This window comes from Physeter macrocephalus, chromosome 14 (genome assembly GCF_002837175.3).
Source record: "Physeter macrocephalus isolate SW-GA chromosome 14, ASM283717v5, whole genome shotgun sequence".
NCBI lineage: Eukaryota > Metazoa > Chordata > Mammalia > Artiodactyla > Physeteridae > Physeter > Physeter macrocephalus.
In genome coordinates, this window is record NC_041227.1 from 91,385,712 (window position 1) to 91,398,161 (window position 12,450).

Consider the following 12,450-nt stretch of genomic DNA (forward strand, 5'->3'; position numbering starts at 1 on the left):
ATGTGGGATCTTCCCGGACCGGGGCACGAACCCATGTCCCCTGCATCGGCAGGTGGACTTTCAACCACTGCGCCACCAGGGAAGCCCCATGACTCTTTTTGAATTATGGTTTTCTCAGGGTATATACCCAGTAGTGGGATTGCTGGGTCATATGGCAGTTCTATTTCTAGTTTTTTAAGGAACCTCCATACTGTTCTCCATAGTGGCTATATCAATTTACGTTCCTACCAACAGTGCAAGAGGGTTCCCTTTTCTCCACACTCTCTCCAGCATTTATTGTTTGTAGATTTTCCATGTTAATAATTATTTTTTACTCACTTTTAATAATTTTTATTTTGCTTTTAATTTTTTTATATTTTTACTTTTAATATTTTACTTTAACAGTATATCCATTTCAGATGCTGTTTGTTTGAAAAAAGTCAGTTTGAAGTAACACAGAGAACCCATTATTACAGGTGTTTGTGGTTTAATTGACAGTTTTTTCCCCCAGTCCTCTCTTACGACCCCCCATGTGCGAGTGTCAGGGGAAGAGTTTTCCTTTGCGGAGATTGGGAGGTGACTTTGGGCTTCATGTTGCAGTAGTGAATTGTGTTAACTGAATGTAACCTCTCCTTTCCCCAGTAAACAGTGGGGGCAAGACAGCCCTGAGTGAGGAGTTCGCACAGGTGTATTCCTTGGCAGATGGGATTCGAATATGGATGGTAAGGTTTTCCTTTGCATGTGATTTTTATATATTTTGAGTTTTCCCACCGTGATATCATTGAATTAAGGTAAGTAGCTCTCTTCTCAAGAATTTAACGTTAGGAATGTTTTTCAAAACTAAAGTTCAGTGATGTGAATGGATAAAAAATAATTTAGAACCCTTGAAATCATAATTTGGGGAATGTTGAGATTGTCAGAGTAAACAGCGTTCAGTTGAGCCCCCCTTACCTCCTTCTGTAACCCAAAGGCTGCTCGGTGGAACCTGACCTTTTAGACTAGGGGGAAAAGCATTGTGTTAGATTCTGGGCAACCAGTGACAGTTGTAGGCAGAGGAGAGCACTCTTTCAAAGGAGAGGGCTTTCTGCATTTTAGAAAAGTAGTTCTGCAGCATTGTTCGTGACAGCAATAAACTGGAAGAACAAAATGTCCCATTTATAAAACAGACAAAAAGATTATATATTATACTACTGTATAATACTATATTACAGTGAAAGTGAATGAAGTAGAGCTGCCTGTATCAGCATGGGTGGTGCTCACAAATGTGATGATGAGCAAAAAATAGCAAGTTGTAGAAGAATGCATAGGTGTGATACTCCTCATATAAAGCTTAAACATAAACTAGATCTCTCTGTTATGTACATAAATATGTAGTAAAATTATACAGATGCATGCAAACGATAAACATCAAATTCAGGAGAATTGTTTTTATTTCTTAGGTGTGGAGATGAGTATATGTTAGTATTATTTATATGTATATTTACAACCACCTTAAATATCGTATAGTAATTGAGAAAGCAATCTTAAAATAAATGAGTAGAGGCTGGTAATAAGATTGAAAGCAGGAGACTAGTTGTGGTGATTAGATGAGGATGGCTTCTGCTACTTGGGAGATAAGATAATTAGACTGTGTGATTGATCTGAGTGGTGAACAGGCAAATGGAATTTAGGACTGTTTCCGTGATCCTGGTTTGGGTGACTTGGTGGGTGGGTAGAAGCGTTCGTTGACCAGAATAGGAAGAATGGTCTTGGATCTGGGAGTGGGGTGCTAAGTTCAGTTTGAGACCTGTTAAGTATGGGGACATCTGGGTTTTTTAAGACATCTAGCTGGAGAATTTAGTAAATGTGAAAGAATATAAATGTCAGGGCAGAGATAAGGATAACTTCAAATCATTGGTATTAGTTTTTTTTTAAATGTATGAGTTTATCCAGGAACAGACAGCCTTGGACAAAATCCACAATGATTAGAACATAGTTGGTGCTCAATGTAGACGAGATAGATAGATGGAGACCCAAATGAACAGGGACTCTCAAAAGAAACTAAAAGGTAGCATCATCAGAATGGTGGAGGGTGAATCAGAAGAGGGTGTTGACAAAGGAACCAAGGCAGTAATAGCAGTTTCACAAAGAGTGTCTGATAAAGTCAGCGGCCACACACAGTTCCGGTGAAAAGGGTTTGGCAATTGTGACAAAGCACATTGTAGATTATGCTTCTGGTTTAGCATATGACAGACTGCCGATGATTGGACAAGATACCAGCCTTCTCTCTAAGACCTTGGTCTGCATACATCACGCATGGTCTTCTGTCTGGGCTGTCAGCACCATGGCCCAAACTGTGACCATTGCCTGTGCTGGTAGTAGAAGCACCATTCTCTGCCTGGCAGTCTCAGCATCACTTAGAGGTGTCCCCTCCTTCGGAGGAGAATAGAGATCAACTTGTGGTTCAACCTCTGCTGCAAACCGGGTGTGTGATTTCTGGCCACACCAAGCGGCTTGCAGGATCTTAGTTCCCCGACCAGGGATTGAATCCGTGCCCCTTTCAGTGGAAGCATGGAGTCCTAACCACTGGACCGCCAGGGAAGTCCTGAGACCTCACTTCTTTATCTGTACTAGGTCAGCTTTAGGTAAGGGCCCCTCCAACTCCAGGGTTCTAGAATTTTTTAAAGAATAGGGTCATGGGGCTTCCCTGGTGGCGCAGTGGTTGAGAGTCCGCCTGCCGATGCAGGGGGACACGGGTTCATGCCCCGGTCCGGGAGGATCCCACATGCCGCGGAGCAGCTGGGCCCGTGAGCCACGGCCACTGAGCCTGCGCGTCCGGAGCCTGCGCTCCGCAACGGGAGAGGCCGCAACAGTGAGAGGCCCGCGTACCGCAAAAAAAAAAAAAAGAATAGGGTCATGGTTACAAATCCCTCCCAAATAACACATGGTTGAAAGGAGGTAGTTTTGCAGCTAGACCTTTAGGCAGCTTCAAATCCTGAATTATTTCTAGGACAAACAAAAACAGCTCAGTCCTGTGCACAGGACTGTAAAGTCCTCCGGGATCTCAACACTGTGTGCTTTTGAAGTAGTTTGCTGTGGCTGCCCTTGCTGCCCTGTCTGGACAGTGTAATTATGTGGCTCAAATCCTTCCCCAGTTAGAGATGAAGCAGAAGTCCCTGATGAGCCTGGGGAATGAGGCAGAAGAACGGCGCGGGTCAGAAGCTGCTGAGGTGAACCCCGAGAGCCTGGGTGAGTGCCAGCTCTGGCTGTCCTCCCTGGGCCTTCTGTTTCCATTTTGTAGGAAACCAGTGACCCACCTTCTAGGTGAGTTTAGTTGAAGCTGTGTTGACCTAGGGAAGGTAACACAGGCACTAAATGTATTTTCCAAGGATGTTCACAAATAGAGAAGCGCCAGTTGTTAATTGTTTATTAACGTGATCCAGATGGAGCATCTTTCTAATTACTTTCCTTAGGAGGCACGAAGTGCTTTTTGAGCTACATCTTGTTATGTTTTTAAAGTGTATTCACACTAAATATTTAATGAAATTAAAGAATTCCTGTTAATTTTTTAAATGTCATGGTTATGTTATTATTTAAAACTTTTTTTTAGTGAAATATACTGAAGATGTTACAGATGAAATAATGTGATGCCTGGGATCTGCATGGAAATAATCCAGGGAGTGGGGAGTGGGAGTGGGTGAAAAAAAGACTGGCCTTGGATTGATGGCTATTAAATCTGGGCAAGAGGAAGGGTCCTTATACTCTTCTCTCTCTATGTATGTTTGAAAATGTCCACAATAAAACTTTAAGTGTGCTGATGATAGTGCTAGGGAGATCTTGATGTATTTAATGAGAGAAAATTTGATTCTGTCCTGTCAGTAGATGTGTATATCACTGTGTTAATGGAGGTATTTCTTGTCCTAAACTGTAGAGTTTAAGTAGATTATTTTCAATGCAAAAGTAGGCAACAAGTTTAATTTAGACTTTTTTTCATTATCTTTCTTGCTTTTTGCATTTAGCGAAAGAGTGTATTCAGAAGAGTCTTCTATTACTGAAATTTTTGCCCATGGGTGTAAGTTCAAAAGAAGGCTGTGACAAGTTGGTGGCTGTAGATGACACAGATCATCTGCGGCCACTGGACAAGCGCCAGAGGGCAAGCTCTGTGGTGGAAGAGCATTTCCAAGCCTCCGCATCTCCCACCAAAGCAGCGCCGCCTGCTGTGGAAGACAGGAGTCCTGGCTTGGATGGCCAGCCCACGCCACCGCCCAGCGGTGGTGCTTCTGCCGCGGAAGTGACCTCTGCCACAGCCGAAGAACCGTCGTCGCCTTCCACTCCCACCCGGCGGCCTCCCTTCACCCGGGGGCGGCTCCGGCTGCTCTCCTTCCGCTCAGTGGAGGAGGCCAGACCGTTGCCCACAGTGAAAGAGAAGTACCCTGTGCTGAAGGAGGCCATGGACTTCATTAAAGATCAGTCACTCTCCCACGAGAGGTGAGCGCCTTCTCTTTTCAAGCAGCAGGTACCCAGTCTCGTCAAAGGCTTGAAGTTCATGTTAAAAACAAGCAAATAATACTTGGGGGACAGATCAAGATTTGTCTTAGAATGTTCAAGAAAAAAGTTTTGATTTTTTTTTTTCTTTTAAAGAAGTGTTTTTTTCACTTGAGATTTGTACGTTATGCTATTTGTACATTATATCTCAATAATGTACCATTTGGATAAGGAAAGAAACATTTCTCTTGGTAGCTGCCAAAATAAATTTGTCTTATTTTAACACTGGGAGAAATTTAGGATTTGATATTTTCTGACAAAATTACTTGTCAGTGGGCCTATACCTCTGGAAGTATTGCATGTTTTAATTTCCTGTCCTAAGTTTGTCCCTGGTTTACCACAGAGACAGAGTTCCTTTTTAATCAATTAATTGTTCAACGTGAGTTGTTGGGCTTCTGGACAGTGAACTGATTTGTAGTGCTGCCGAGTAATGACTAAAAGTAGCAAGCAGGTCTTGCTATCCTTCCTGAATGATACCTCACAATAGTGTTTCCTTTTTATTAGTACGGCATCAGAACTTGGGTAGGGGTCTGTTTTCTTTCTGCCCCAGCTCGAGAGTTTGGGTGTTCCTGACTTGAGTTCTGTCTCCAGTGTTGTAAAGGTTCTTTCCTTGAGGAAGGCCCAAGCCCGGAGCATCCTCGAGGTCCTGAGGATCATTCAGTGTTGTACAGAGTCCCTTGGGCAGCCTCACTGCTTCCACCCGCCTTTCATACTTTTCCTGTTGGAACTTCTGACCTGCCAGAAAGAGTTTACCAAGTAAGTGCAAAGTACGAGCCTGCAAGGAAAACAAGCAGGGGTCGTTTTAAAGAAATCCTGCTTGTCTTCTCTCATTAAGAACTCTGTCATTTCCATGTAAGATACAAATTTATGTTTTTGAACAATTCATTCTCTCATTCTAAGGAAAAATGGGTTCTATCCTTTTCGTAAGTAAATACCAGAACATGTTTATTCCTCTTGATGAGTTTATCCGCTTTATTTTACCAATGAGGGTTGTATTGCCTGTGTACCCTTACTCATCATTTGGCTCCTGGAGGCTGTGGGCCAAATTTCGTGGGCCAAATTTAATGCTCATTTACCGTAACAACATAAATCTAAGTACCTCACAAGGTTGTTTCAGCAGCCACTCGGTAAATACCTCCCGAGTGTTGTCTATACCAGCCACTGTTCTAGGTGTTGTATATAGCAGTGGGCAAGGCAGACAAGATCCTTGTTCTAGTGGAGCTTGTATTCTGTTTAGGAGAGATAGACAAAACAAAACAAACACAAACAAACGCAAAACAGACATACATACATAGTGGTAATCTGGCTCTGTGGTGATTTCATACAGAGTGACCTAATTTGTGTAGTTGGGGAAGGCAGGCTGCGGAGGACATGGAACCAAGGTATGACTTGACCAGCTGAGATCGGGGGAAGAGCACTAAAGACAGAAGGACCACCACACAGACCCTAGGGTGGGGGATTAGCCCAGGGGGGCAGAAAGAAAGCCAGTGTGCCTGAGCGAGAGAAACAGGGGGAGGTGAGGTCAGAAAATTAGGGCCCGTATTATGTAAAGCTTTGTAGGATATGGTTTAAGGTGTTTGGATTTTACCCAGAGTTGTAGACGGGAAGGCCCTGGAGAAATTTAAGCCCAAGGGGAACACACTGTGATATATATTTATGAAAGATACTTCTGGCTACTACATGAAAAAGAGTGGAAGGAAGAAAAGCAGTGGAGAGACTGTTACAGCAGCCCAGGTGAGAGTTGGAGGTGGTTTGGACCAAGAGATAGTACTGGAGGAAGAGAGAAAAGGATGAGATTCAAGATACACCGTGGAGGTGGAATTGTAAGGACTTGTTGATGGATTAGACGTAGAGGGTGAATGAAAAGAGTCACAGGGAAAGAAACCTCTAGGATTTTGGCTTGAGCAGCTGGGTGGATGGTGATACTTTTTACTGAGGGGAAGAAACAGATTGGGGTGATAATCAAAAGTTTTGTTTTGGCCATGTTAAGTTTGAACTGCTTCTTTCATACCCAAGTAAATATGATAAAATAGAGATAAGAGTCTAAAGTTCTCAAAAGAAACCAGGAGTAGGGATAGAATTTGGATGTTGTCAGTATATAGATGGTACGTAAAGCCGTGAGACCAGATGAGACCTTCTAGAAAGCGTGCAGAGAGATGGACAAGAGGGGGCTCCAGACTGAGCATTAGGGGCACTTCTTTATTTAGATGAAGTCAAGCAGAGGAAGAGGAGTCAGCTGAGGAGACCAGGGGGTGACCACCACGAACAAAAACCAGGGGATGGTGGTGCCGTCGAAGCCGACAGAAGAATGTATCTCAAAAGATAGAAATGGGACTTCCCTGGTGGTGCAGTTGTTAAGAGTCCACCTGCCAATGCAGGAGACACGGGTTCGATCCCTAGTCCGGGCAGATCCCACATATCATGGAGCAACTAAGCCCGTGCGCCACAACTACTGCTCCCGCGCACCACAACTATTGAGCCCGCACACCACAACTACCGAAGCCCATGCACCTAGAGCCCGTGCTCTGCAACAAGAGAAGCTACCGCAATGAGAAGCCCGCGCACTGCCACGAAGAGTAGCCCCCGCTCACCAGAACTAGAGAAAGCCCGTGCACAGCAATGAAGACCCAACACAGCCAAAAGAAAAAAAAAAGATAGGAATGGTCCGTTGTGTCAGATGCTGATGTGAGAGGTTGAGCGAGATAAGAACACACTGGATTTGACAGCAGTCTTACTGGAGCCATGAGGCCACAAGCCCTGTTGGACTGGGTTGAGAAGAGAATGGGAGTGATGAAATGGAGAGGGAGACTAGACAATTATTTCAGGAAATTTGGCCTTAAAGGGGAGCAGAGGATTAGGATAGTAACTGCAGGGGATGTAGCATCAACTGAGGGTTTTGAAGAGATAGCAGAGTATACTGTACACTGGCGGGAGTAGGTCAGTAGTGAGGAAAACTCGATGCAGGAAGGAGGGCTCAATTGCAGTAGCGGTGGTGTAGGTAGAGTGGTCGGCCTTTGAGAGCCAGGGAGACTGTCTCTGGCAGCAGGAGGAAGCGCACTGGGGTAGAGATGCAAGTTGGTTGGTAGGTTTGGTGATGCGAAGATGGGGGAGTTCCTGTGAGATCATTTCTGTTTTCAAAATATAAAATTTGAGGGTAGTTATCAGCTCTAAATGATGGCTTAGGAGGAGGCAGTGGAAGTTGAAGGAGAAGCAGGAATGTTTGAAATAGTAGTGAAAATTGAGACAGCCGGTCTGATTGCCTGACAGCTTGGAGAGGTTATTTGAGAATTATGGTTGTGAACGTAAAGTGCTACTAGTCAGCTTGGTTGTGTGGTGTTTCCTCCAGCAACAATTAGCTGTTTTGATGTAGGCATGTAATTTCTCAGGCAAGTATGTGGAGGGAGAAGGCAGCAAATGACTTGGTGATTGCTAAGGTATGATTATGGTGACAGGCCATGGAATTGAAGCTGAGTACGGGGCAAAGAGAAGCCTGGCGGCAGTGGTGGATAGTCAACGTGAAGGAGCGTCATGGCTTGGGGCTCCCTGGGATTGGTGGGAGTTGCAGTGTAGGTGATCAGGGTGAGAGGTCACAGTCAGAGCAGGATGCTCTGAAGTCAGGATTTCAGAGGTAACGCCATTACTGTGGTGACAAGGTCAAGGAAATTACCATCATACAGGGATGGCAAAGGGGCTGGAGGAGAAGATCGCTGGAGGTGAAGATGGCAGAGAATCCGGAGACGGCAGAACTGGGGCATCATTCCCATGGGTGTTGGAGTCTCCATGGTGACAAGGATCAAGGTTGGAAAGACACTGAGCTTGGCACTAAAGTCGTCACTGAAGGGAGGCAGAGGGGTGGGTGTGACTGTGTGGAGAGGATTCAGTTTGGTCATTTGTGACGAATACTTAACACAGTACCAGGCGCCCAGGTAGTGGTGGGAAGGGTGGTTTTTATAATAGCAAAGAAAGGTTAATAATTGTCATCTCCATACTCCTGGTGGGCAACCTTCTTGATCCAAGCAGATGAGTCACTTGCTGTTTTGTCTGTTACTTTCTGAAGTTATGTTTTTACTTATTTAAGTTTCTGTGCCACTTTGTTAGCAATTAAGTGATTAATGTTCTGACAATTAAGTGACTGGTAATTTCTTCTGTTTCTAGTTATTTTGGACACCTGGAGGGCTGTGGTGCAGATCTACACAAAGAAATTCGAGACACTTACTATCAGTTTGTTCTGTTTTTGGTCAAAGCAGTTAAAGGATTTAGTAACATAAACGACAGGTACGGGATAATTTTATGATTTCTAGAGAAAAATTTATTTCTGTTTTTTTCTGATTTTTTTAAGAAATACATGTCCACTGTTAAAAATACAGAAAAGCACAAAGAGTAAAGTAAAAATAACCCCTAATCTTACCGTCTAGAGCTAATTGCTAATGTTAACTTATCAGTATATTTTCTCCCAGCCTTTTTTCTATATGGTGTGTACAGTTTTTTCAAGTGGGTGGGTTTTGGTTCATCTGAAAATTTGTAACCTGTTATTTTCAGTTTTAAAAACTTGAATAGACACTTTGCTGTACACCTGAAACTAACACAACATTGTAAATCAGGTACATCCCAATAAAAATTAAAAACAAACAAAACTTGAATAGAAAGCCATTCCCCAGTCTCCTCCATGGTAAGTGGTTTAGACATAAACCTTAAATCAAATGGTTCTTCTCTACATCTGAGCTGTATAACCTAGGCTAATTGGGCCTGGCCCTGACCTTGCTTGTTTATCAGAGGTGAGTTTTACTACTCAGTCCTTTACCGTAAAGTGTCCCCTGTGGTAGTCCTAGCAGGGTGGAGACCTTTCTCTTTATGCTTTCAGAACTCTTTTGCTTAAGCTGTTGTTTGAAGAAGGTTTGTATGGAGTCTGAAAAATTTGAAAAGAGATTATAAGGAACCCAAACCAGCAATCTGGCATTCCCTTCTGTTTTCCACTGACAAGCACACCAGGTCTCTGATTCACATTGTTTCTGTTGTCTCTGTGGATGATGGGCAACTTTAGTAACTTCCACCTTCGTGGCCTCTTCAGGTCCTTGCTGCCTGCCTTGTCCTGTGTCCAGACGGCCCTGCTTCATCTTTTGGATATGGGCTGGGAACCCAGTGATCTCACCTTCTTTGTTGACATTCAGTTACCAGATCTCCTCATGAAAATGTCACAAGAAAATATAAGTGTCCATGACAGTGTGATCAGGTAAGGACACAGTCCTGCACTCTGTAGTTCCTACAGTAGCTCATCAAGTACAGGGATCGTAGCACATTCAGAGCTCAGGCCTGGAGCTAGACTTTCTGGGGAGTATCCTGGCTTTGCCACATACTAGCTGGATGACCTCGGGCAACTTTTTAAACTCCTTTGTGCCTCAGTTTCCTCATCTTTAGAGCTGGAGGTAATAACAGTACCTACCTCAGGATTGCTGCGAAGAATGAATGAGTTCTGTTTCTCAGTGTTTAGCAGGTATCTGGTGCATGGTGTTGTATATAAACTGGTGGTGGTGGTATTGTGAACTGAGCATGAGTTTTCTCCTCATTTTTGGAGATCCTCATATAGCTTGTTGAATTGGAGAATCCTTTTCTGTTGTTGTTGGTGGTGGTGTGTGTGTGTGATTTTTAGCCACTATAACCTCTTGCACGTTACAAGGACTTAAGGTATGAGGGGAAAAAATAGTATGCAAAGTTTTCTTTTTTTTTCTTTCCACTTCTTATTCCACTTAGCCATTAATCACTCATGTCTGTAGAAAAGAAAGAAGATAAAGGGGGAAGTAGAGCAAGAGGAGATAATTAGGAGGAAATCAGTGAATGAGTCAACACCGATTTTCACTCTCTCAGAAGAGATATCCTGGGAAAAGGAGATAGAATTTAAGCGGTCTCCTTGTTTACAAACCGCAGCCATTGCCCTGCTGTCAGAGGGAACTCTTGGCGGAGGGCTGGGACACAGCAAGGAGGAGGAATGTGGGGCATCGGCTTGCTGGCTCTTCAGCCATCAGTCTGCTTCTTGTTTCAAGCTTCACCTGCTCCTACATGACCCAGTCCTTGGGAGTAGGGACCGCACCTTCCTCACCACTCCCCATAGCACCCGGAGCAGAGCTCAATTTGAGTAGGCCTGGAGTCAGTTTGTTGGAACATGTGAATGAACAAATGTGTATTTGTTGGTTGGTAGATGTTTTGCATTTGCTGTCGAGCAAATAGTTTTGTATTTAAAATTCCGGTTGCTGAAACAAACTGTAAACTGAAATTATAGAAATCTGTAATTTTGCACCTAAAAGGAGTCCCTGAGATTATCTATTAGAAATGAGGAAACTGAGGACCAGGGCTGAGTGCTGTGTCCAGGTCTTACAGCAGCCAGCGGGAGAGCTGAGGCCCCAGGGTCTCCTGACTCCCTTCTCATGCTGCTACCACTAGGGTGTGCTGAGCATGTTCGAATCGGACTTTTTTTTTTTTTGCTTTATTTGGCTCCAGTGCCTGGCACATAGTAGGTTCACCACAAATGGTTGTTGAGTGGGATTATGCCATGTAGGTACAACCTTTCAAGCTCTAATTCCTCACCCATTGTAGTCTACTCTGGAAGGGGCTCCTCCCTTTTTATTGGTATATATCTATCAAACATCTGGCAAATCCTGGAGCTTTGAAAACCAAATTGACCTCTTCCCTTCAGAAGTTTAAAAGGGCCTCGTGTATTAGACCCATAGGACACAGAGTCTGCTAACAAGCACTTTCCTTGATTATTGGCAGAGGCATGCTTTTCTCTCTTTATGTCCTTCTTTCAGCCAATGGAGTGAAGAAGATGAGCTTGCTGATGCCAAGCAGAATTCAGAATGGATGGATGAGTGTCAGGATGGCATGTTTGAGGCCTGGTATGAAAAAATAGCCCAGGAAGATCCAGAGAAGCAGAGGAAAGTAAGACCTCTCAACTAGAGTAACCTGAAGTGACTTGCTAGGAGTTTGGAGAGGAGAGTCTGTGCAGGGGAGTGCCAGCAGTCTGTCCCCTGAGAGGGCTCCAGGTGGCAGTCAGTACCTTAGTGAGTGGCCGTCACCCAGCCTGGTCTTTAACCTGAGGGGCCCTGAATCCTGACTTGACCACAGTCAGGTGGTGGTTCCCTCCCGTAGAACTAGATTCACAGGAAATAGGCTCGTGGGGCTGAAGTAAAATATTAGGTGCCAGTTTATTAATTTATAGTGAGAAATAGAATTGCTGAAGGCCCTGGATTCTCGTGTCCGTGGTACATTCTTTTCCTGTAGGCAAGCAACTTGGGAAGTCATGTTTCAATCAGAAGGTTGCCTGGTGAGCGGGGAAGCAGCCATGTGTGCCCAGAATCAGTTACGTGATTCACGTGTGTGGAGGCATCAGGCTCACATAGCCTGCCGTGTCCATCTCCACATTAGGGGTTTATCTGTCACCACCACTTTATCCCAGGCATCTGCTGCTTCAGATGCATTCATTTTCTTAGTTTGTGTGCCTACTATGTGCCAGTTACTTTGCTCATTTGGCATCTCTGTGGTGCTTGGATGGAGCACACCAACTTGGCCTTTGCGATTTTTCTCTCTTGTATGTTAATACCTTATTGGGAGCCATTCCAAGGTGGCTTGGCATATTTGCTATGCTATACTACTGTATGGTGACTTAGTGGTTTATTTCCCTTATTTCTAGGCCGTAAAGATAAAGCACACCGTAGCCTCCAGGGACTTTGCAGTAAAACAATTTGTTTTGCTCATGAAATGGTGCCCTTACTCTTTGCCCAGAAAGTTTTTCTTCTTAAGTGCCAGCAAACAGTCCTTCTTTTGCAGTGTTTCCTGTATCTGTGAACACTACCCTTGTCCAGCCAAGTACCCAAGCCAGAAATCTGGATGTTGTTCTTAACCCTTCCCTTTGCGGGCCCCTATAACCAGTCAGCCCCCAAGGTTCCTCACTTCTGC

General features: G+C 44.2%; 1 protein-coding gene across 1 annotated transcript in view; it reads left to right on the forward strand.

Annotated features, from left to right (window-relative positions):
* Positions 1–12,450, forward strand: part of ZZEF1 (zinc finger ZZ-type and EF-hand domain containing 1) — a 78,833-nt gene that overhangs the window by 65,404 nt on the left and 979 nt on the right. The window contains exons 28-34 of the mRNA XM_055089781.1: positions 622–701; positions 3,114–3,282; positions 3,978–4,446; positions 5,095–5,259; positions 8,659–8,778; positions 9,572–9,733; positions 11,304–11,433. Coding sequence (XP_054945756.1) covers positions 622–701; positions 3,114–3,282; positions 3,978–4,446; positions 5,095–5,259; positions 8,659–8,778; positions 9,572–9,733; positions 11,304–11,433 — 1,295 coding nt within the window. The remainder of the gene's footprint in view (positions 1–621; positions 702–3,113; positions 3,283–3,977; positions 4,447–5,094; positions 5,260–8,658; positions 8,779–9,571; positions 9,734–11,303; positions 11,434–12,450) is intronic.